We start from the raw sequence: 23,978 nt of genomic DNA on the forward strand, positions 1-23,978 counted from the left end.
ATCGTTGGAGGGGCTTTGAAGGTGTTTACAAGTGCGGGGAGGCCTGCTGATTATAAATGATTCGCGTAGGCATCAACGCCTTTTTTGGCCCTTTCGCGTAAATGGCTGTGACTGGCTGCCATGAAAAGTGTAGACTATCGGCCCCCGGGTTGAAATGTTTCAGGCCCGCTTGGGTAGATCCCACCTACGATCCCGACATCATCTTTAAACCTTGGAAAGATTCGTCCAGGTCGAAATATAGACTTTGAAAAGACCATCGCTCTCGGCCCCCCGTCGTATGAACTTATGAATTCAAATAGTTCCATTGCAGTCTGCAGGGTGTAGCTCTGATTCCTGGTAAATAGAAATTTCCCCATAACAAATGTGACTAAGGACCCCAATTTTTTTCAAAGAAATGCTAGATGTCACCCAAACACGCCACTCACTTCTTAAATAAGATACCCAGAGCCATTCAAATTACTGAGACCATAGTAAGTAATGTAGAAAAGAATTTGGAGAGCATCGCAGTTGAGATTATCCTGTGCAGCATTTTCCACCGGGTTTCATTTATCCTTTAGAGACTGCTTAAAGATCAGAAATCTAGAGCAGATACACAGCTTACTAATGAGCTAAACAAATAAATAGACGCAATGAAAGTTGGAGAGATAGATGCCGACAAAAGTGGGTCGCATCTTTACTAGTGCGCCCGAGGAATATTCAGCACCCATATGCCTCTTTTCAACCATGTTTGCATGGCTATAAACGATCTTACTAAGCCTACATCGCATAACTAACCTAACTATGTTCTGTACTTTCCATAGTATTCAATATCAACACTCTCAAGTGCTCAATTGGCCATGCCCGTACTAGTCCGTACTGTAACGACAATATTCCGACATAGGGATTAGAGGGTTTTAGGGGTTTCTAACACCGTTTTGTATGACATTAATATAGCTAGTCTGAGGGGGATTCGGTCCTGTGAGAGTTATGTGAAGTCCTGAGGCCTTCCATATCTGTTTGCCCACGATATCCTCTCATATGCCTTCTTCCCCTTTCTTGATAGCCAGTGATCAACATCCATGCCGCTTCTCCCTTTCTTCTTCCATCGAAGATCAGGTCAATATGAACTTAACAAGAAGAAAGAGACGACTGTCCCTTGCAGGAAGCAGTCGATGTCAGCTTGGGGCTTTCTCTGTCCTCTGACTTATCGACTCCCTCAAACTCCTGGCACACATGGCTGACGGATCCACAGGTGCCGCTCACATTGGAGGTATCGCCGTAGTTGGAGTTGATTCCTACCAAGGTAGACACACCATCGGCCTTGACGTTCTTGACCACCACATGCCGGGGGCTCTTGCTCTTGTTGTTGCTGCAGTTTCCGCATGATCGGTATAGCTTGCCTGCATTCACAACAGTGAATCCATCAATGGTGACGGTTCCTGCACCGTTGTGCTGCACCACCTTGTCCTTAGCCTCTTGGGCACCACCACCTTTGATGAGGGCATCTCCGGTTCCGAGAATGGAAATAGCGTCCTATAGGGGCCACGTTAGTACCAGTAGGCTAGATAGATAATGGGACTACTTACCTCGCAGACATCACGAAACCAGACGTTGGTCAGGGTGCAGGATCCCTTGCAGTGGATGCCTTCGAGTTGGTTCTTTCCAATGATCACGTTGCTCAGTGATGCTCCATCCTTCAAGATGAACACGGCGTTCTCATCGCCTATATTATATTTAGCTCTGTTTTTTTTGAACTAGTTCTTTTGATATGGACATACCAGTGTCATCATCATTGTCGCAGGATCGACCACGATCGTACTCGCGGTTGCCCAGATCAACACTGCCCGAGATCTCACTAGGGGAAGGCAGAGAGATAATATCACCCACACGAGAGGGGATGTTGAGAGTCAGAGCACTGGAAATGCCAATGAGACCAAGGATGATAGCGCTGGAATGCATTTTCCTCGGTTGATACTGCAACTTTGTAGTCAAAGCTTGATGCTTCATCAAATCGGGGGTCAACGAGGCTATTTTTATAGCTTTGGAGCTCATAACAAGACAGGACTTACTCTGTACTCTCTCAGTCACAAATACTGCGCCCGGCTGCATAATTCCTTAATATCCATGGAGAAATTCTACGACATCTGACTGGAGGGAAATACCCCACCACTCCCTCGAGGTCATGCAGGGTCCAGGCCACCGTTCGACCTGGGTACGTTCTATCTCTACCATTCGCGGGAATATAAGACATTTTCTAACGTCATATTTTCCGCCTTGGTGCTTCATTGTTTCATGTAGTCAGTACCAAGACATATTTATAGTGAAAATGCCAAATGCCAAGATGCCAAGATACGGGGAGCTTTTGGCATCGTGGCAGTGTCTGCAACCTTGAAACTATCTACGCAATTACAAGATCCACCAATAAAAAAAATAAAATAGAAATTGGCCCTCGTTCTTTTGGCAAGCTTTGACAATATTGCAGGTACTTAATCTAGTGGGGAGGGCTACGAGAGAAAACTGATCCCATACAGGGAGAGGAAGATTCTAATTCTATGGAAAAGCTATATGGAGATAATTATGCCGTAACTAGTCCTATGTATGTAGCTAGAGCTAAAATTACCCTAAAGCGAACCAAACTGTATGGTGCGGCAGGATTAATTTCCCCTTTATGGATTGAACATGGACAAATTGCTCAGTACATAGATGCCCCTGAGGACTATATTGTAGCCAAGTCAATTATAGAGAGCGGCCGCGGGGAGTCGAAGGGTGTCAGCTCAGAGGAAGTTCCGCCGGAAATTTACTCGAACCCGACTCTGCCATCATTACCCTGAGCCGTACGGCCGCGCGAAAGTATTGATTACCTTGATTCCTTCCTCCGATGTATCGAATTGCTGGTTCAGCGGAGGGATCGGGAATGTCGATACTTCGGGGGGTTTCGGGCACTGGCTGGGGCTCGGCTGGGGCCTTGGCACTATGGTGAAATGGGTTATTGAGCGTGAATTGGATAGATAAAACGTTATGAGATTGATGTATCTGAGTGGCATGGGAATATTTCAGACGTATTGATTTCGATCCAAGGCATGCTAAACGCTGGCCTCATTTATGTAGTATTTCACGGCCAATTTTGGTTTCTGACAGTGTGACATATTGAGTTTACATCGCACTAGAAATAATATTATCAAGTGATGCAACCATATAAAAGCCCTAGAATCGTACACAGACCACGAGGGTGCGGCTCCTGGAGCTTCATAAGGATGAAACATTTTTGAACCCTTCTTCAAATTGTACCAAAACGGAATTTCTAACATTACAACCCAACCCATCCAAGCCATTTGTCTGGTTATCTGAAAAGAAAAATATTTAGTTTATGGCCTCTTTGTCCAGTGCCACTAGAATTAGGTTGGTTGGGGTCATGCTGACCTGGACGAATTAAGGCAAAGGAAATAGTATATTAGTCGGGGTACAAGCCTATTGATCAGGTGAGGATAATGTAATACAGGAAAATTAGATGGTCTCTATTCATAGTGAGATCTATTCCTAGAAAATTGAAATATGAGAAATATGCGGGGAATTCAACCATGGAGTTCGTTTGATAGCCCCATCCCCTACCAAATTATAGAGTTCCCTGCTTTTGTTACACAACCGCTAATACTATATAATAATGGGGTGGTATACTTTTGTTGTACAGCTTATGATAGTTGTGCATTGTGTGCTACGTGTTCATGATGGCACATGGGCAATGACCCTGATGGTCAGCCAAGGAGATAGGTAACTAATGGGGCAGGTGTAGAATATAGTAAATCCGTGTTTCAATGGAAATCCCCTCTCAAAAGTCATCCTAAACAGCAGGTAGAGCGAACCCGGCGAGGAATAAAATCGAAAAAAAGCAAATGGCCTTGTGCGCGTTTTTGGTCTCTGAGTCGAGCCGAGACAAGCGCATCAAATGATGATTTGGCATGAGTGAATTTTACCAAGCAGGCTGCTAGTATTGGTGAAGCAGTGGCGCATGCTACGGTGGTGTTGCAAAAGTTTGAAACCCTTGTTGACCGCCCGGATCTCTGCCTTCCCAAGGGGAACAAGTAACTACCTACCTAAGATGGATTAGATTGACTACCAATCTGCTATTAGAAGACCGTCGATAATGGTGGGCAATAGGAGGTTTCAAACCTTTGCAACGCCACTGTAGCGATACGGAGGACCGGGGAACAGATATGATTCGAGGGTCGATTAGGTGTTTTCTGTCATGCGATGTTCTTTTATAAGTGGGAAGCTTTGTTTTTATTAATAACCAGGCAGTTGAATGAAATCTTGGAATGTCATCGGTTGGGATATGTATACTTTAGGTCGAGAGCCTCTAACTACTATCTACCAGTAGTATTTATTGAATTTTGCGTCATGCCTAGCTTCAAATGTAAAACGATCCAATTACGTTTCAAGTAATGGGAAAGGTAACTCAAATATTAGCAAGTAAACGGGCGCCAATCATGTTGATTGATTATTCTAGAATTTCAATCGAAACATGTATGAATGCTGGCCCTATCTTAGTTCTTACTAGTCACAATACTTTGGTGGGATGCTCATCCCGCCTCGGTGGGAAATAACCCGAGCGGCCTCAATTAGCCCGACAGCATTTGACCCGGCCCCGCATCACACCACCAGCCTGGAGAAGCACCACTCGAACCTGGATAGCTCGCTGTGATTTATCTCGGCCTTCCCGCCGAACTCATCTCGTATACTGCTATCCCGAAGAGTGCGACGCGTCTGCCCCGCCCCTCCACAACCCGACCGTGGATGCATGGAGGAAGGCTGTGTATAGTTACATGCTAGTTATGGGGTTCAGAGCAAAAGTACATTGGTCAATACAGTACAATTACTGTCCAATTGTGGGTAGTCCAATTTTGGTTATGTACAAACAAACAAGTATTCATCCCTCGTCAGATATTTGGTTAATTTTTTCCTTAATTTTTTCCTTTCACTTTCCCTTAAGCGAACAGAGCATCGCCCAGGCGGTAGTGAACGGTCTTGACCTGGGTGTAGTTGTCCAGGGCGTAGGAACCGAGCTCGCGGCCCAGACCGGACTCCTTGAAGCCACCGAAGGGAGCCTGGTAGGAGATCATGTTGTAGCTGTTGATCCAGACGGTACTATCGAGCTGTTAGTATTTTGTTTGGTATATGTTAAGGAGAGGAAGGGAAGCTTACCCAGCCTTGAGGGCGTTGGAAACACGGATGGCGGTGTTGACGTTCTTGGTGTGAACGGCGGCGGCAAGACCGTAGCTGGTGTTGTTACCGATCTTGATGGCCTCAGCCTCGTCCTTGAACTTCTGGACAGCAATTACGGGACCGAAGATCTCCTCCTGGGCGATCTTCATATCGGGAGTAACGTCAGTGAAGACGGTGGGCTGGATGAAGTAGCCCTCGGTGCCGTGGCGCTCGCCACCAACAGCGACGGTAGCACCCTCCTTCTTGCCGTGGTTGATGTACTCCATGATACGGTCGAACTGGAGCTGAGAGACCTGGGGGCCTTGGAAGGTGTCCTCAGCGAAGGGGTTACCCAGCTGGTTCTTAGCCGCGCGCTCCTTGAAGCGGGCGATGAACTTGTCGTAGATACCCTCCTGAACCAGCAGGCGGGAACCGGCACAGCAGCACTGGCCGTGGTTGAAGAAGATACCGAAGTTGGACCAGGAGATGGCGTTGTCGATATCGGCGTCATCGAAGACGATGTTGGGGGACTTGCCACCCAGCTCGAGGGTAACCTTCTTCAGGTTGGACTTGGCAGCGGCCTGCAGGATAGTACGGCCGACGAGGGTCGAACCAGTGAAGGCGACCTTGTCAATGTCCATGTGGCTGGAGATGGCAGCACCGGCGGTACGACCGAAACCGGAGATAACGTTGATGACACCGGGAGGGAAGCCGGCCTCAACAATCAGCTTAGAGGCATACAGACCAGAGAGAGGGGTCTGCTCAGCGGTCTTGATGATGACAGTGTTACCGGCAGCGATGGCGGGACCAATCTTCCAGGCCCACATGAGGATGGGGAAGTTCCAGGGGATAATCTGACCGCAGACACCGACGGGCTCGTGACGGGTGTAGGAGAGGGTCTCAGTGTTGGTGTCGATAGTCTGACCGGTGATCTTGTCGGCCCAGCCACCGTAGTAGCGGAGGCAGCCAGCGGCGTTGGCAATGTCAACCTTGGCCATGGTGACGGCCTTGCCGTTGTCGAGAGCCTCAATGGAGGCGAGGGTCTCCATATCACGCTCGAACAGATCGGCCAGCTTGGTAAGCATACGGCCGCGGTCGGAGGGGGTCACGGTGTGCCAGACACCCTCGAAGGCAGTGCGAGCGGCCTTGACAGCGGTGTCGACATCCTCCTCAGTCGCCTCGTGGACGGAGGTGATAACCTTCTCGTCGGTAGGGTTGGTGGTCTCGAAGGTCTGGCCCTTGGCACCCTTGATGAACTCGTTGTTGATGAACCTGGTGGAGAGAAGGAGGGTTAGTAGGGAGGCAAAATAAAGTATGAGGGGTAGATGGGGGGGGGGATAATGGGAGGGGGAGGGAACATACAAGCCAAGGGGCTGCTCGTAGGTGACGTTGGGAGTCTTGATGGTAGTAGAGAGCGCCATGATGAGATGGAAAGATGAGGATGGGAGGGAGAGGGGAGAGGGGAGGAAGGTGAGATGCGATAGAAGGGTCTCTTAAATAAGTTAAGCTACTCGTACCTTGGGTATTTGGGCATTGCGGGGTCATGCAGTATGAGTGGTACTGTATTTACACTGGTTATATACTTAATGCGGTGTTTGTAATGTGTATTGTTGTACTGCTGTAACCGTGCGGCGAAGATACTCCGGTGGTACCTGCGGGTCACCTGAACTGCCACGTCAGAGAAAGTACCCCGAAGTACCTTCCAAGTATCTTCAAAGTACCCCACGGAAGTACCCCTCCCATTCATACTCTTCTTCTAGACCACTCTATTCCTCACTTCTACCCAGGTCTACCGTATCTATCAAGATTGCCCGAGATGCCGAGGTGCCGCCTTGGATGTTCCAGGGCCCGCGTAACTTTTGCTATTTTCGGGCTAATTGGATCCCCCTCCTGGGCCATCCACTCTGAGAGGACAGCTTCCCCTCGTTTCTACTATCATCTACGGTCCTTGGTGGGCCCTGGACCAATGTGATCATCGTGACTTCAGATCATTCGTCGGATGAACATCTCCCCGGTGACTCCGTACATGGTGGTGGATCTCCATCTAGCGGACTTGTTTCATCAACAAAAAGCCAAGATGACTGACTAACCGATTGCTGAGAAGTACCATTACCCAAGACGGTTACTCTACTCTCAGTGAACTAGAGGTGAACTATCGACTGTTGATCTGCGCTGACTAAATTCAACTAAGAGATGTCTCTGTGGCCCCTCTCTTCCTTCTCTTCCATCCACCCGGTCCGCATCAATCTCCGCAATTGGCTTCCGCACGCCGTGTCTAGCCAGTTCTAGCCAGCCCCGGTCACTTTGACTACACTAGTCCCAAGTCACCAGGCGACAACCGTTTCACTTCATTCTACATACGGAGTACACTACAGTAATAACCTTATAATTTGCCCCGGTTGAGGAACCGCACCGGTAGATCGACGTGCCTCGCCCGCAGGAATTCCGCCACATTCTTCCCCAAAAAGTCCACCGTCGTCGTGACCCCAACCCCGCGGTCCAACAAATTGCGAAACAAGAAATGCACTCCCTGCAACCCTGCCAGTTCGAACCGCTCAATCTCTAATGGGGGCTGGGTCCGGCCCGTCTCCCCCAAGAGCTGCCGTGCGGTCTCCACTGAGAGCAAGCTCCGTAGCCATAGGAACTCATCCCGGTGCCGCACCCAGAAACCACAGTTGGCATCCGACCCTTTGTCTCCGGACCGAGCATGCACTATCCATCCTAATGGCCCGCGGACCGTGGGTCCAAAGTCGTGGACAAGATCCACTGGTTTAGCATGGCATGTACTAGCCTGGGATGGTTGGCGAGCTGGGTATGTTTGACATTGCGGTGGGGGTGAAATGTCAAGGACCTGCGTGTCCACTGTGGGTTTCCACGGGAGATGCACCCGATGCTGCACCGCTGATTGAGGTAGCAGAGTCACATAATATTCAAAGATTTCTCGAGGAAATCCCTGTCGCAGGTCCAAGTGGATGGTGGCACCGGGGTATCCCTGCATGATGTTGTCCGTAATGGGTCTGAGGAACTTGGTGGGCGTGAGATCCTCGGCTCGACGAGCCTGCGCGATAATCCGCAGAGGCACCGTCGCGCGGTTCTGATTGTGCGGGTCCGACAACGATGTCCCCAGCAAGTCAAAGTTCAGCGCCGTGAATCGATCCGCAAAGGGTGCGAGCAACCGCCGAGTTTGGGCTTCGAGCATCCTCGCCTTCTCCTCGATATCCAGTCCGGTCAACCACCACCACGCTTCCACCTGGAACCCTCCACGAGCCGTGATGCCAACCTTGGTGGTTGGAGGAGGTGGACCGGAATGGACCCCTCGAACGGCCACCCGATTGATCCCCCGCTGTTCAAAATGGATTCCATCCAGAACCGCGGTGACGTCCGAGTTGAAGTACCAAGGTCCTTGGATCTCGTACAACAGCTGCGAGGTGCATGTATCAACCGTGACAGCGCCTCCAGTGGCGTGCGCCTGTTTGGTGATAACCACATCTCCCTCGGCAGAGATTTCAGCGATGGGATATCCAATATTCGCCCAACCATCCCCACCATGCTCCAAGGTCTTGAACCCAGTAAAGTTACCCCCGCAGACGTAGTTACTACACTCGATAAGGTGGCCCGCGACAAATGCATTGGCCAATTTGTCCAATTCATCTCGTCGCCAGCCATGATACCAATAGGCTGCTCCGATTACTGGAGATGCATCAGATACGCGTCCGCACAGCACAATATCAGCGCCCTCGGCGAATGCAGCAGCGATGCCCAACCCGCCTAGATAGCACTGCGCGTAGATGGGCTCGAAGGACCAGTCAGCCAGTCGTTCGCCTGTGTAGATATTTCGAAATTCAGACTGGTCAGCTGCGAGGGACTTTTGAATCGCAGGAAGGACTTCATCTCCTGATACCCAAGCTACCTGTTTATATAGATCAGTATCTTGAGTTACATTTAGCACGCAAATATCAAATACAAGAATGAATTACCTTCAAATCTAGCCCCTTCGCCCGAACCATCTTGGTCACCACCTCATGAAGACCCTTCGTATCCGCAACACCAGCATTAACGGCCAATTTGATCCCGTATTTCGCCAGATCCTCAAGCGCAGGATCCAACGCCTCAAGAAAGGACAGATCATATGCCGGCGCTGCAGGCCCAGCTGCACCCTTCTGGTCCTCGCGTTTCCCCGCAGCGGTGGCCATGTTAAATTCGCTCATGAAATCAGCGATAATTACATCAACCGGGTCGGTCGGGTGGTGATGTGCGAATTCGGCGATCGCATGGCGCCGGTCTGAGGCAGAGCCCGAGGCGCCTGTGTGGTGGTGTGAGTAAGGAAGGACAGTTGACGGTGTCAATGTGGGTGGGAGAGACTTACCTGCGATGCGAATGGGTCGGCCTGTGAATGCCATTATAATAGAGAAAATTACAATATAGTCCTTGGTCAGTTCCCTGACATGATACAGATAGAAAAGTGTGTTTATGTCTGGTGGGATGTCATTGTGATGGGGCGAAATAGACCGAGGCTGCTCGGCCGCGGATTGCGGGGAAGCTCCACCGTGGCGGATCTATGAAGGTTGAAGGTTACGCTTAGCATAGGTCGATGCTGAGTTTGTGTTCGATGCGCAGATGGTGGAATTGATACTTTGTTTTGGATAAGTCGGTAGATACTCTATTGGTATTATTATACTCGGTGATGCTGGGTTGACTATGAGTTGAATGCCTGTTCACATATCAGCTTCAACTTGAAGTGCTGGACAGAAAATATTGGTTACACTCACGGTCACAAATTCATTATGATATAAAATAAACTATCAAGTTGCAATCGGCAACCCTTGAGAAATAGGTATACTACTAGTAGTATCACAGAGCACAATACCTGCTTCCAACCTTGAGTTCCAAGGTAATTTATTCAATATAGTCACCTGGACAAGCGGCACCTATCCACTGCCTACTAGTTAGTACTGGCTTATGGGCATTTCAAGGTCCATGAATTCACAAGAAAGGTTGACCCCAGCCAGATGTAATTTTGTCGAGATATTAAGTAATCTACTTGGTCATTGGCTCGGAGGATTGAAGGATTTGGGGCCGTTGGATGCGATTGGCGGGTCTATCATTTCCAGCCCTGGAGGGCAAGTTCAAGATTGCTATATTTACGCGATAAGAGATAATTCTAGTAGCAGTGATATATTATAATCCTGGATCTGTAATGCCAAGATACTTCTGTTCGGCCATTTTCAAGCTTATTTTTCTTTTGAAAAACCCCCCCCTCCTAGTTGACTTTTTGTGAGCAATGTTCGAACAAGTCGCAACACTGCCATGACGATCTCCAATCCTTTCGCCCCAACAGACATTCATGGACCAACCCAGGTCGCAGTCAATTACCATTCAAAGAAAGGATCACCATCTCAAATAAAAAGGTTACACCACATCAGGGAAAATCAACAAGATGAAGATCTGCCTGTGTTGATTGTATTTTTAGCGAGCCTTTGCCCTTGAAATTTACCCTTAAATGACTCTGCTTCCTCGTTCCTTTATCGGCAGGAATCAGCAAAAATGTTACCCAAGACCCTCCTCCTCGCAGTTGCTGGATTATCTGTATCAGCATTAAGCAAAAAGACTCCTTGTTCTGAGATTGCTCAAATCAGTCAACATGCTAATGCTACAGGTTGGTCAAAAAGGCTTTGAGTAACCATGATAAATACTGACAGCAGTGATGGAAAACAAAGACCCAGTATTCCCTGGCCGTCTGGCATATAAATGTCTTCAAACAATGCCTTTTCATTCTGAAAGAGCAGTTAAGTTCATACAAGAAATGAAGAAAACTATTCAGTGGCACAGCACTCTGGATGTTCTGAAGAGTGAGTCGTGCCATCAATAATTATTATCTACTACTACTAGGACTCACTCGGATGAACCCACCAGGTCCTCCCTCCGGATACCCATCCCCGTCGGTTGATCTTATCGCTGGATTAGATGCATTGGAACAAAATGCTTCTAATGACCTCTTTGCGTCTCAGTTTGGCTTTGATACAGCGATAAACAATTTACTCATTTCCGCGCATGACCGGCATCTACACATGGAACTTTGTTCACTGGGAATTTTCTATTTCCAGGTAGATTTGCCATTAGTTTCTGCATCAAACGACGGAATCGAACTCCCGAAAATTTTTACCTGGGGTAAGGGGGGAAATGCCAACACTGCGTGGACCTCGCATAGCTAATGGCTGCCAGGTGATGCCGAAATTCTCCCGAGAAAACCTCATCTGGTCTCCCACGTAGTTTCTATCAATGATCAAGAAGTTCTCTCATTTTTGAACAGATCAGCTGATAAACACATGGACACTGACCCGGACGCACGGTAAATAATAACCTCCAAGAAATTGAAACCGCGGAGGTACTGAATGTCCTCACACAGATATAACGTTCTTTTCCATGCTCCTTTCCGACCTGAAGTTCTCAGCAGTAAAGGAAACTCCGGAATATTGGAGTACAACAATGGCTTGTATCCTGGGGTCCAGAAATTCTCGGTCAAGTTTGCAAATAATTCGGAGATGCATGTCGAAACCACAGCCACTACAAACTACTTCGATTCTTCTCTGAAAGATGGCAAGGCTATTTACCAAAGGTTTTGCATACCAGGGGCGGAAGAAGCGCCTTCCCTTCCTAACCTGACGGCCATTTCTTCGCATTCCTCTACTTCGGCCCTTTCCTCAACCGTCCAGTTATCGACCCAGAAAGCATCCTCTACGTCAGCCCAAGCATCGAGCCCCTCGTCGACTCTTACGAACACTCCGATATCGAAAGGGTATCCCACCCCCGTCTTGCAAGCAACCGATAACTCCATTTCAGGTTACTTTCTGGAAAAGCAAGGATTGAAGGACACTGCCGTACTTTATGTATCGACATTTGAACCATACGACAGCACATTTTCAGACAAGGCGACAGAATTTGTTCAAAAAGCCAAAGCAGCGGGGAAAAAGAAGCTGATTATCGATCTTTCTTTCAATGGTGGAGGCAACGTCGATCTATGCTTGGATCTATTCAAGCTATTTTTCCCTAACAGACAATTAATCACATCGGTCCGGTTCCGCGCGCACGAAGGGGCAAATCTTGTCGGTCAGGCTTTGTCGCGGGTCCCTTTGGGAAATAAAGAGGCGATGGATGAAACAAACAATATGGCCCTAGCACTTATGGTCACACCGGACCAGAAGTCGAAGTTCGACACTTGGTCTGAGGTTTATGGACCCCACAAAGAGCTAGGGACAAACGTATCGTCTCTGAAAGCCTTTTATAATCTCACTGCCGAGTCAATCCAGCAACAGTCCATCCGCGGATATGGGCCTGTGAAACAAAATGAAACAGAGAACGCATTTGCACCGGAGAACATCTTGTTGGTACGGACTCTCCATGAACGCCGATCCATTTATGATCAGTAGCTGACAATTCTGCAGGTTACAAATGGCGACTGCTCCTCAGCCTGCACGATGTTCTCAGAACTCATGAAAGACCTAGCTGGAGTGAAAAGCTTTGTATTCGGCGGTCGTCCCCACAAAGGGCCAATGCAAGCTCTAGGTGGTACCAAAGGACAGATGGTCATTGGTAATGGAATGATGCCATTGATGTACAATACCGCCATAGAGGTTGCAGAAAATGCCACCAAACGCGGCGAACCTACTTTAAAAGAGGCCCAGATTAATCAACTGAAGAAGATCGCTCCTCCCAGCGATGAAGCCAGTCCGCTCTCTGGACTGAATACCCTCAGCATTAACTTCCTCAATGGTTATCATGCGGATCGGCCGAATATGCCAGTCCAGTTTATCTATGAGCTTGCAGACTATCGGCTATTCTACACGCCGGAGAACCTGATTGACCCTGCGACGGCTTGGGCTGCTGCTGCTAGAGCGCATTGGGATAATGGACCTTCTTTGAATGGATCTGGTTCCATGCATGCCAGTCATCACCGGCGTGCAATGCATTAACTAGCGGAAACTTTGCATGGTAGCGACTGCGACAGAACTTGAAGTTTATAGAATTCGCTACTGATAAATGCATTCCAGAATTACTTTACTTCGAATTTAACATAAGATTCTCCTCAAGGGCCTATAGGCCGAAGACAAATTTCGTAAGGTCATATTGGGGTCAAGGTACTATGTTCTGTTTCTGTTGAGATCGCCCCATCCGGACAGCCATGTATCAATACAAATGGGATACATCGCGTGGCTTCAACGTCGTCGTCGTGAGCTTGAGGCCTCAACAGGTTCAAATGCGTCGTCATCGTCATCATCGTCACTAACGATGCTGACGCTACGCGTCGCACGCTTAGGTCTTGAAGAGCGGGCGGAACTGGCCTGAGAACCAAAGTCAAGTGTTTGTTGAGTGGGTTTCGCAGTTCTTGCAGTAGTTCGGCGAGTAGCAGTGGCACTGACGGTAACTGACGAGGGGGGCTGGTGAGGCCGCCGTTCGAGCCCCACGACCTCGGGTCGTGGTAGTCTTCGCTGTAGATGATGTTGTCTTACGCCCCCTTGAACTGGTGGTGGCACGGGGTTGTTTGACGAACAACGCCTGGGAATCATCGTCGTCCGAAATTACATCAGCGGCAAAATCCTCCTCGTCTTCAAGCATAATCACATCATTATCAACCTCCGACTCTTCATCAGACACCACCTGCTTCTTCCGTCCTTTGGGTGCAGCTGCTGCCTTGGCAGCCCCTCGCGCAGTGGTAGATGCACCACGCCCACGACCACGTCCTCTGCCACGGCCGCGTGTGGAGGTTGTAGCCGAGGGGCGACTACCAGCTGGCGTTGCGCCACCCTCCCCATCCTCTTCTTCGGCGGGGTCGCCGCCTTCATTATCTGAATGGATAAGGGCACCTGGTTGATCTTCCCATGTACCGTCGAACTCGGAGTCCCAGCCATCTGGCTTGGGCTTGAAGCGTTTCTTGCCACGAGTGCGTTTTTTAACTCCCTTGGAAAATAAGTCTTCCATTTGCGTGCGATATTTCTCCATGGCTGTGACTAAGGAGCTCTGTTCGGGGTCTTCCTCATCCATATCATCTTCATTGCGGGTGAGAGTCATCAAATGCTTGACCTGGCTTTCTAGTGAGTCGTTGACAAACATTTCCATCGCATGTTTGTCATCCTTGTCGATGAACTGAGCCACGGCATCTCCAAAAGTGTTCTGAGGAAGGATGCTGAGTGATTGAGATGCAAGAAATTCCTTGACTAATTGCTCGACTTTGACTGTATCTAGCGCTGTTAGGTGTGAAGTCGGCGCCTCGTCGAGTCCTGCGTCACCTTTGCGGGAAGCAGTTGGATTCTTTTTCTTGCGGTGAAATTGCACCACGTCATTAACATTGGCAACTTTACCGACAAACCGATTCGAAAATCGTTGTGGATTCTCACACTCGTAGCTTCCGCCCTCCGGGGTGGAGATCTCTACGCGAAGCCGAACAAGAGGGAGCGGAATCTCCGGCTGGTCCTCCTCCTCATCTTCATTTTGAGGGTGGTTTTCAAGCCACTCTGCATTTGCTTCCTCGATTAATTCTTCGATGATTGACATTAGGAAGCGGGTGACTTCGGTTCGATTGTCTTCCTTGCGGGCTAGCTTCTGAGCGCCCTTTTCCTCGGACAGCACAATCTCTCGCATAACAAAGGGTCGGACTGATTTGAGCCGAATGGGTTCACACGAGAACTCTCGCCCCGTGACGCTCATAATAGTGACTTGCTTTGTCACTGCCTCACCTGGTACCAAGGATGTTGCGACTGACGAACCAGGCTGAATAACGTGGAATTTTGTTTCGGGGTTTTGCTTAGGGTGGATCAAGCATTCATGCTCATGGCCCCAGATTACCATATCCATGAAATCCGGAAGAAATTTCTCCGGTAGGTACCCTGTCTCAGTGTATGCGTGATGGTTTTGATGCACCGACATCAGGTTGAACCAGTCGTCTTTCTGGACTGAAGGCTTAAAGAATTTGACTTTTCCATCGCGGAAAGTTCGAAACAGGCGCTCGTCCCGAACATTACTCATTCCATAGAGTGCAAGCTTGGTTCGGCCTTTTTGGAGGAGAACCGGTTTGATTTCGATATTATCAGACTCTGGGGTCCGACCGTAGTAATTGAGAAGGCCAGACACCTGGAGGAGGTCCAGGGCGGCAAGGTGGCCTTCTCCGGACGGGTCGTCGTGGTTTCCGTGAATTGAGAAGATGGGAATGGCAATATTCATATCCAGGTCCTCATAGTTAACGTGGTTAAACGCGCCCTGGAAGTTCTCACTGGCATCGCTGAGCATCTCCAATTCACATGGTTTATCACCGAAGCAGTTCATGCGAATGGAGCGCATCACTTGATACATGGATTTCCTGGAGGGCTTATTCTCATGGAAAAGATCACCGGCGAGCAACACCATGTCGACATCTTGTTCTTTGGCCATACACATGATTTCGTGGAAGGTCTTCCAGCTGTCATCTCCCCGGATGGGGTCTCGCTCGTTGTACCCAACATGATTGTCGGTCGAGATGAGAATGCGGATTGTTTCCGCCTCTGACGATTGTTAGGAGCCGCCTACCATGGATGATTTGATACCACTCACCGTTTACGCCCGGCATATTGCTGGGGTGATCGTGGTCAGCACTGTATTCTGGATGGGGTATTTATGCTGTCCCTTATATTGCTGGATTGAAGGGAAAGTAGAGAAATGGCAATGTCGAGCAGGAATAGAGAAAGCGAATCCAGCCCCGCAAAACCAAAGCCACAGCCAAAGTCCCCGATGGATCGTAAATCCCCAAGATTCAAACGGTGAATGAGGCAGAAGCGCGGCTCCGAGGCGCGTGGTCACATGATCACGCGTGCATTAGCAGTAACTAAACCCGATTATTGGTATAGAATCATGAGAAGAGATTAGAGGAAAGAAGAGATATGAAATAAATAAGAGAGCCAAAGATGACAGAATAGCACATCATACCCCTACTAACATACTAACATACTAACATACTAACATACTAACATACTAACATACTAACATACTAACATACTAACATACTAACATACTAACATACTAACATACTAACATACTAACATACTAACTATCCATAGTCCTACTATTCCATCGAGTCAATCTGCGGGATGGCCGCTCCGCCTCGCCGCTTCAGGCTTGCCTGCTCCACCTCATCCTCTTCCTTTCTTCTTCTCCCTCCGAGTCCTCTCCTACAACCACCTCCCCCACGCTTTCTCCCCTTCGCACTCGCATTTCTTGCCTCGACTGACCCAGGTTTTATCGCTGGCTCAGTCGCTATTGCCTATCGCTTTTCAAAACCAGTCTTTTTATGCAACCAGAGTCTATAACCGTATCTCAACATACCCCCCCCCATTGACTCATCGCAATCCAACCTCAGTACTACCCAGCATGGAAATGATCTCGATGACGGTGCAGTCTCTGGCCCCTTCCATCATGGAGAGACCGGAGACTCCCCTGTCGTCGCTTCATCCCCGCCACTGAATCATCCACCCCTGAGCGACGATGGCTCTGCCCCGCCATCTCCCGCCCAACGAGTGATTGAGCATGAAAATGCTGGCTCTCCACAGAGACGCGACCCTGGATTTCGAATTGTGAAATCCTCGAGCCACTCCCAGGTTCCCTTGGAGTCGCTGCCCAACGGTATGTGCCGTCTAAATTCGCTCTCGAGTCGCTCTAACAATACCCCACTCTAGAGGTACTCACTCATATCTTGTCGCATCTGCCTCCCCATACCCTTTCAGCCATGACCCTGGTCTCCCATCGGTTTCACAACTTGGTCACGACTCCGCATGCTTGGCGAGTCGCCTTTTTCGCGTTTCTTTCCGGGCCCTCAGGCCATCGAGTCCGATCGGCGTGTTGCGTCAGACGAAACAGAGCCGGGTTCGGATAGACGATTTTTCGCAAGATTGACGGCACTGGCATCCTGGCGCAGTGAATATATCCTGCGTACCCGTTTGATGCGGTCATTAGGCCGAGGCAAGCCGGCGCAGTTTCAGCCATCTAAGAAACACGGCACAGTGCGATCCGCAACCGCTCGAAATGGTAGCGCAGTGTGCACGTACACATCGAACTTGCTTTTTCCAGTGAGCAAGATCCACGGATCGTTCAACGCCGACAAGGAACCCACTTTCATTCATGGGGCGTCAGAACAAGGCATTGCTTCTACTAGTGACCCATCATTGGTGAAAGTGAGTACCTGGGGTCTTTCCGATCACCAGATGTTCAGACATTTTGCCGATATCTTTCCGGGCGATGCTCCCTACGGTCTTGGAGCAGGAGAGATGGTTGGAACGTCCAACTCTATGGATGTCAGTCAACCCTACGGTATGATCTATGGCGAAGGATGTCCCCAAGGGCGGAGCTATTTCATCTCTACCACCGAACAACGAGGTCGCTTCCTCGGTGCTTCGGAGCTGGGTTCTCACCCACATCTGGGCATCCCTGCAGTCAATCACATCACAACTGCTGTATGCTCGGTATGGATCGCCAAGTCATCTTCGATCCTCAAGACAACCGGAGGCCTTGTGGCCATGATGACGGGCTCTTCTTCCGGTGTACTCACAGCTTATGCCATGGGTCCTCATCCAACCTACGAGGGCCGGTATGAGCGAGGACAAGTCACTGCAAAATGGGTCCTCAGCCCCGGTGTTCCTATCATCGGGATCGCCGTGGACGACAATTACTCACTCAAGCGCCATTCCCAGGGACGAGTATGGGCCGTGGTTCTTAATGCGCTGGGAGAGATCTTCTACATTGTCGATCTTCCTCCGAAGCCCGACATTCCGCCTAATGCCAAGTTGAGCGCGGAGCAATTCGATGAGCTAGCATGGAAGACAGGAAGAAATGTCCGCTGGGAGCTTCTTGAACTCAGTCGCCGGAAGGCTCGACCTGACCCTTTCAGTCGGGAATTGGTTGACGGCAGTTATAGCCCGCGATCGTCCTCCGCTTCGATGCAGCTCGATGTGAATCAAATTGCCGCAGAGACCAAGGAGATCGAGAAATTCCTTTCTTTCAAGCCTAAACACTTCCGAAAGCTTTGCGAAGGCTGGAACATGGAGCGTGATTTGCAAGTGGATTTTGCTGGAGATGATGGCTCCGGGGCCGGAGAGTCAGTTATCGTCATCGCTCGTGGAGGACGCGAGGCTGGAACCGCATCGGTTCGAAGATATGTTCGCACGGCGGCGGAACTTGGCTCAACGTCGCGTCCGCCAACCCCAGGCTCCCGTCCTCTTGAAAAGAAGTCCCACGTCTCTCTCTTCGGTGGCCCGACGAGTTCCCCGAGTCCTACGCCCGGCGAGAGCTTTCCGCCATCTCGTTCGTCAGTTCGATTGACTGCTGTAGCCGGCACTGAGTGGCGGATCTCGGACTTCACTTTTGACGATCAGAAATCGGTCGAAATTACCACCAATGCTCTGGATAATTCTACCTGGGCTACACAAACGGCAGAAGAAGACCCCCTCCTCGGCATGTCGGGAAGTTCATTGTCCTCTGCGACCTCTTCACCCATGTTGCCTCATATGGAACAGCCACGGTCGAATATTGAGATTCCTGGTCAACGGGCTCGCTATCTGGCCGTGGGCACTGGTAACGGTATGATCTTTGTTTGGAACATCCGTGCACTTGCAGCGCAGAATGCGGATGTTATCAACTCGATCCCCCCCACTGCGAGTCATTCAAACGGAATCGCCTCAAGTCTCTTGCATTGCCTTGACGTCCTTGTACCTAGTGCACGGTGGTAACGATGGCCTAGTCCAGGCATGGGACCCATTGGCGTCATCTACTCGCCCAATTCGAACTCTGAACTCTCGGTTCTCATCGCGTGCTCGTCGTCGACTGGTACAGGCCGAAGCTTCCATGTTCGGAGTTGGAAACAACTACTTTGCAACGGGAGCTATCTGTCTTGACCCCGACCCGACGAACCTGCGTGGAATGGTTTCGCTCGGCACGCATCTTCGCTACTGGTCCTACAGTTCATCCGCTGCAGATCAGTACAATGCCAGCAAGCGACGTTTGCGCCATGGCTTGCGCGGTAGCAATGGTGCGGCTGAAGGCCAACGTTTCAACAACAGCGGTCGAGGTGCAATCCGGGACTTCATCGAAGACGAGCGCGTTGAATTGGCGCGACAGCAAATCTCAGACGAGAAGGAACGAGCACACCTCAGCGCCCGTTTTGGCGTCGACCTCCTCGGTCCTGATATTGACGAGGAGCAGCTTTTGGCATATGCTCAGCTTCTTAGCCAGGAGGCTCACCCTGGCGAGGTTGCCAAGCAGAGTGATCAGACTGCAATCGCAAGTTCTGCTACTAGCACATCATTCAGCGATGCCGTTGGTCCCAGCTCTTTCGGATTGGGGGAGGTCTCTTCCTCCTCATCCCCGTACCAAAACCCCACAGACGATGACGTGGACGATGACCTTGCAGAGGCAATTCGTTTGAGCCTCCTAGGAGATGACTCTGCCGCCCCCCCCAATCGACCAAACCCCATCCATTCCCATCAAGTATGCCAAGGGGGTGAAACCACCTCAGTCATCGTCCCCTGGGGCCGCGGAGAGCAGCCGACAACAAGAAATGGACGACCTGGAATTTGCGATTCAGCTCAGTCTGGCGGAGAATAAGAGTCGTGGAAATGTGGAGGAACAGGACGAATGGGAGGAATTTCCAGGCCTCGATCCGCCGCCTATGTCGACTCCTCAATCTTCTGCCAAGGGCAAGGGCAAGGCGAGAGTCATGTGAGAGCCATGTGATGGAAAGCATGTTGCATATTGTTCTTGTTTGAGATTTTCTCTTTCGAACTGCTTTTTTTGCGCTTATTGGTTTATCTTTTCCGTTCTTGTTTTCCCGCCGCATATCTGCATGTTTATTCTAGTTGTATCTCTTCCGGGCATGTTATACTTGAGATACAGATGAGAGCAGCCCACGCTGACGGGTGAGCTGCGAATGTTTATCGCTAGCATAGTTTGTACTATTGACAATACAATGACGAATAAACTATGATGCACCGGGGCAGAGTCGCTACAAATAAAGCACAAAGAAGACACAAAATACTAGTATAGATCGGGCGCCTGGGCAATGGAATGAATAGAAGAAGGTCATTGAAAACCTTTGAAGAAAATTGGATATTGGAACGAGTTGTTGGCCAACAGGGCAGACAATGTACAGAACCAAGTAAATTACATGAACGACAGACGTCTGAGGCCATGGTAAACCCCAGCGTCCAAGAACTTGAACAAAATCACCCCAAATCGACTACGAGAAAAGATCTGCAAATGCAGAGAGTCTACATAAGAGAAGCAAGCAGCATGAAGAAGCCGCTAACACCGCCGACAAGGACGGAGGAGGCGCCGTTCATTGAGGCAGCGTTGGTGGAAGTAGAGGTTCCAGTGGAGGAAGACGAGGTGCTAGTGCCAGAGGCCGAGGAGTCACTGCTGCTGCTGCTCGAGCTAGTACCAGTGCTGGAAGGCTTGTTCACCTGGTCGTCAGCCAGGACCTTGTACTTGATGTCGGAGATCTCGTTGCCGTCGGAGCCGTAGACCTTGACGGGGATGGAGGTGCTGGAGACGGAGACCAGAGAACCGGAGGGCTTGTTGGGCAGGCCGTTCTCAATGTAGTTGTTGATCTTGGTCAGACGGGTGGGCAGGTTCCAAGCGTTGAGGAACTTCTTGTTGGTGATCAGGTCGGCGCTGCACTCTTCGCGGGTAACGCTGGTCTGCGAGGAGTTGCTAGACTCGATACGGTCCATGTCCAGCTTGCCGAATTGTCCCTGCAGGTTCTCGTAGTCGACCAGCAGGGTGACGCTGCCGTTCTTGTTGACCTGGATCAAACCGTACTCGTTGTCCTCCTCGGTCCACTCGTAGACAAGACCACCGGAGAAGGCCTGGGTCATCTCCTCGCCGTAGATGGCCTGGACCTCGGTGAAGACACGGGGCTTGACCTCATTGCAGCCGTACTCGGAGAAGAAGACGGGCATGGTGGAGTTGGAGAAATCCTCGGTCAGAACATTGTAGCCGGAGGACTTGTAGGAAGCCTTGCCGCACCAGGAGTAAGAGTTCAGACCGAAGAAGTCGGCCTGCGAGCTAGTCGAGTTCTTCATGTGGCACTCGAAGTAGCGGTCGGTGTCCATAAGAATGTTACGGACATCGGCAGCGGAGTAGCCGACGGGGATGGTGCGGTTGGAGTGCTTAGCGATGTAATCCTTCATATCACGGATGACGGCCTATTCAAGGGTTAGCTGGATGGAAGGAACATCGAGTAATCGAGTACTTGACGTAGAGAGGCATAAACTTACGCGAACGTAGGCGGGAACCAGGTACTCAGCATCCTCGTTAATAACCTCGTTACCAGCAAAGAAACCCAGGACGTTGGGGTAGGACTTGAAGGCCTCGATGATACCGAAGACCTGCTGGAAGTAGACGGGGTTGTACGAGGTCCAGGGCTCGCCACGGTTGAGAGAGCCATTGTCAAGGGGCGAGTTGACATCCAGAATGATATAGATACCGGCACCGTTGAAGTAAGAGACACACTTGTCGTGGTTGAGCGAGGGCTCCAGGTTGTATACACGGATGGTGTTGATCTACATGGGATCATCAGCATCGATCAGAATTGAGCGCATACCGGTTATCGTAGCGCATTTCCAGAGATCGATTTCAAGTTGAGGACTTACACCCAGGCGCTGCATGAGGGCAGCATCACGCAGACAAGTGTCGGGGTCACTCAGGGGGTCCTTCTTGGTAGAGAAGCCGGACTGACCACCGGGTTGATAACTGTCCAGAAAGTCAATACATACCCTGGCGCAAAGCTGAGAAAGACGGCCAGGGTAGTCTTACTCGATACCGATGATCTGGAAACGGTCTCCAGTGTCGCTGTTGACGAAATCCTTTCCATCAACCTTGAGGGGGGGTCACAGCGGCCGCGGTGCTAGCCAGAGCACAAAGGGCTGTGAAGATGCGACTATAAGACTGCGAGATAATGCCGAATTAGTCGATTTTAGTCTTCTGATGACAATCACTACCCGACCAGGGAGCGATCGAGTTTGGTAGAAAGCCAAGCTCTGCAGGAATCAAACACGTACGGCAATCATCTTGACGATCGGGGGCCAAATGAGCGAAGTTGTTAAACACGGGCTGGTTTCTTTCGCTTTTCTCTCTCCTTTTTTTCCTAAAGAATGACAGTGCGACGAGCGCAGGAAGGAACGATTGAAGAGAAGAAAAAGGGAAAGGGAGATTAGCCCAAATTATAGAGGGAAGCAAGAAATAAAAAGGGATCGCGAGTGGGGGGGAAAGATTGAAGAAACCCCCAAACTGCGCGATGTGGGGAATTCAAAGAGATCAGAGCCAGTCAGGATTCATTATTTTGACCAGGAACCCTCAGGACCCCCCAAGGACCCTCTAGGACCCTCATGAAGTCATCAAATATGGAACATACCCAAGCAGGGCGCACTCTAAATTCATTGGGGCCTTTCATTCGCTCTAAAGTACACATACACTCTGCCCTTTGGCATCATCACATCCTTCTCCCTGGTCCACAGATGCTATGAAGCAAACAATAAGAAAGAGAAGAAAAAAAAGAAAAAGTAATAAAAGTCAGGGGCGCAATCGCGGAACAAGTCACGCCCAGAAATACCAAGGCTCCGAGGCCACTCCGCGGCGCTGGCCAAGACCCAATACATATACACAGTCCAGAAAAAGAAGAAGAGGAATTGGAAATAGTGGGGAGTGGGGAGTGGCGGAGCAGGTCAGGAGGGATATGAATGATGAAGATGGAGGAGGAGGATGAGAGGGAGAGGTGGGAGAGGTAGGAGAGAAGGGGAAACAAATACAGGCCACCGAGCTTCAATCTTGAACTGGAGACTGGACTCCGGCTGGGCTGAAGCTCGAGTGGCTTTTTCTTTTCTTGTCACGATCGCATTTACTCAACACCGTGGTTGTCGGCGCTGGGAGCAGCGTCAGCGTCAGAGCCACCGGTGAAGGTACCACCCAGGTTCAAGCTGGCATCCATGGCGACCATCTCGGCGAGGATCTCAAGAACCTCCTTGGGGACAGTCTTGTCGTAGATGGAGATCAGATCCTTGGGCTGGGGGTAGACCTTGAGGGCCTTGTAGAAAGCAATGGCAGCCTCGATCTGGTTGTCACCTGTGTATTCGGGAAAAAAAAATGTCAATGTTAGCCTTTCTCATCTGCCGAGGACCTCCGCGGCGTCCGGGCGCGACTTTGTGGACCAAACACGTACCTTCGGAGCACAGTCCCTCGCCCTTGGCGACTTGGTTCATGAAGTAGGACTCCTTCTCCTCCAAGTCGGTGGGGAAACCCTCGGCCTTGACGCTCTGAATGGCGGCCTTGATGGACTCGCGCTGGGCGGCGCCGTGGGCCTCTGCCTCCTGCTTGACAGCCTTGGCGAGCTTGCGGTTGTCGCGCTTCAGGGATTTGCGGAACTCGGGGTCGGACTGGCGCTTGTAGTCGAAGTAGGCAGCATAGGCTAAAGTTTGGGAGAGTGAATGATTAGTTTGATGGGACGGGCGAGACAGGCCAGACAGGCAAGTTAAGGATAGGTCGGATTCCGATGGGTTCTTACCGAGCAGACCGGTGATGACGGTGCCAGCCGACACGGCAACGAGAGCGGATGTGCGCATAATGAAGGATATGAAGGGAATGTGGAGGAGGAAAAGAGGGATGAGGGGGGGGGATAGGAGGAAGAAGGGGAAGTTGAAAATCCAAGGATCAAATCAAATGAAGTTGAGGTGTGGACGGAGTTGGATGGGTTGACCGAAGTCGAACTGGAGAGGAACACAATTTTGATGGTC

At 50.2% G+C, this 23,978-nt stretch overlaps 9 protein-coding genes across 9 annotated transcripts; 3 read left to right on the top strand and 6 right to left on the bottom strand.

Annotated features, from left to right (window-relative positions):
• Positions 1 to 1,107: 1,107 nt before the first annotated feature.
• N7481_005008 (pectate lyase) lies at positions 1,108 to 1,938 on the bottom strand (the record flags this gene model as incomplete). Its single annotated transcript, XM_057264227.1, has 3 exons — positions 1,108 to 1,512; positions 1,566 to 1,702; positions 1,758 to 1,938. The coding sequence occupies 3 exons, from the start codon at positions 1,936 to 1,938 to the stop codon at positions 1,108 to 1,110; spliced, it is 723 nt and encodes a 240-aa protein (XP_057121947.1).
• A 3,023-nt stretch (positions 1,939 to 4,961) lies between these two features.
• Positions 4,962 to 6,599, bottom strand: N7481_005009 (Aldehyde dehydrogenase; the record flags this gene model as incomplete). Its single annotated transcript, XM_057264228.1, has 2 exons — positions 4,962 to 5,121; positions 5,179 to 6,599. The coding sequence occupies 2 exons, from the start codon at positions 6,597 to 6,599 to the stop codon at positions 4,962 to 4,964; spliced, it is 1,581 nt and encodes a 526-aa protein (XP_057121948.1).
• Positions 6,600 to 7,561: 962 nt separating this feature from the next.
• On the bottom strand, positions 7,562 to 9,578 carry N7481_005010 (acyclic terpene utilization AtuA family protein; the record flags this gene model as incomplete). The annotated part of the gene is made up of 3 exons (XM_057264229.1): positions 7,562 to 9,088; positions 9,156 to 9,481; positions 9,545 to 9,578. 3 exons carry the CDS (start codon positions 9,576 to 9,578, stop codon positions 7,562 to 7,564), a joined length of 1,887 nt encoding a protein of 628 aa, XP_057121949.1.
• A 1,304-nt stretch (positions 9,579 to 10,882) lies between these two features.
• N7481_005011 (peptidase S41 family protein) lies at positions 10,883 to 13,148 on the top strand (the record flags this gene model as incomplete). The annotated part of the gene is made up of 5 exons (XM_057264230.1): positions 10,883 to 11,027; positions 11,068 to 11,346; positions 11,401 to 11,527; positions 11,585 to 12,563; positions 12,621 to 13,148. 5 exons carry the CDS (start codon positions 10,883 to 10,885, stop codon positions 13,146 to 13,148), a joined length of 2,058 nt encoding a protein of 685 aa, XP_057121950.1.
• A 243-nt stretch (positions 13,149 to 13,391) lies between these two features.
• Positions 13,392 to 15,775, bottom strand: N7481_005012 (MRX complex nuclease subunit; the record flags this gene model as incomplete). Its single annotated transcript, XM_057264231.1, has 3 exons — positions 13,392 to 13,659; positions 13,727 to 15,710; positions 15,760 to 15,775. 3 exons carry the CDS (start codon positions 15,773 to 15,775, stop codon positions 13,392 to 13,394), a joined length of 2,268 nt encoding a protein of 755 aa, XP_057121951.1.
• A 194-nt stretch (positions 15,776 to 15,969) lies between these two features.
• Positions 15,970 to 16,877, top strand: N7481_005013 (uncharacterized protein; the record flags this gene model as incomplete). Its single annotated transcript, XM_057264232.1, has 2 exons — positions 15,970 to 16,026; positions 16,572 to 16,877. 2 exons carry the CDS (start codon positions 15,970 to 15,972, stop codon positions 16,875 to 16,877), a joined length of 363 nt encoding a protein of 120 aa, XP_057121952.1.
• Positions 16,878 to 16,973: 96 nt separating this feature from the next.
• N7481_005014 (F-box and WD domain protein) lies at positions 16,974 to 19,915 on the top strand (the record flags this gene model as incomplete). The annotated part of the gene is made up of 3 exons (XM_057264233.1): positions 16,974 to 18,852; positions 18,911 to 19,584; positions 19,628 to 19,915. 3 exons carry the CDS (start codon positions 16,974 to 16,976, stop codon positions 19,913 to 19,915), a joined length of 2,841 nt encoding a protein of 946 aa, XP_057121953.1.
• A 544-nt stretch (positions 19,916 to 20,459) lies between these two features.
• Positions 20,460 to 22,259, bottom strand: gel2 (1,3-beta-glucanosyltransferase gel2; the record flags this gene model as incomplete). The annotated part of the gene is made up of 5 exons (XM_057264234.1): positions 20,460 to 21,395; positions 21,468 to 21,752; positions 21,843 to 21,942; positions 22,006 to 22,067; positions 22,251 to 22,259. 5 exons carry the CDS (start codon positions 22,257 to 22,259, stop codon positions 20,460 to 20,462), a joined length of 1,392 nt encoding a protein of 463 aa, XP_057121954.1.
• Positions 22,260 to 23,086: 827 nt separating this feature from the next.
• N7481_005016 (TOM complex receptor protein TOM20) lies at positions 23,087 to 23,807 on the bottom strand (the record flags this gene model as incomplete). Its single annotated transcript, XM_057264235.1, has 3 exons — positions 23,087 to 23,310; positions 23,408 to 23,653; positions 23,750 to 23,807. The coding sequence occupies 3 exons, from the start codon at positions 23,805 to 23,807 to the stop codon at positions 23,087 to 23,089; spliced, it is 528 nt and encodes a 175-aa protein (XP_057121955.1).
• Between the last annotated feature and the right edge of the window lie 171 nt (positions 23,808 to 23,978).

This window comes from Penicillium waksmanii (genome assembly GCF_028829765.1).
Source record: "Penicillium waksmanii strain IBT 27052 chromosome Unknown utg000005l:1.0-5232799.0:1.0-5237142.0, whole genome shotgun sequence".
NCBI lineage: Eukaryota > Fungi > Ascomycota > Eurotiomycetes > Eurotiales > Aspergillaceae > Penicillium > Penicillium waksmanii.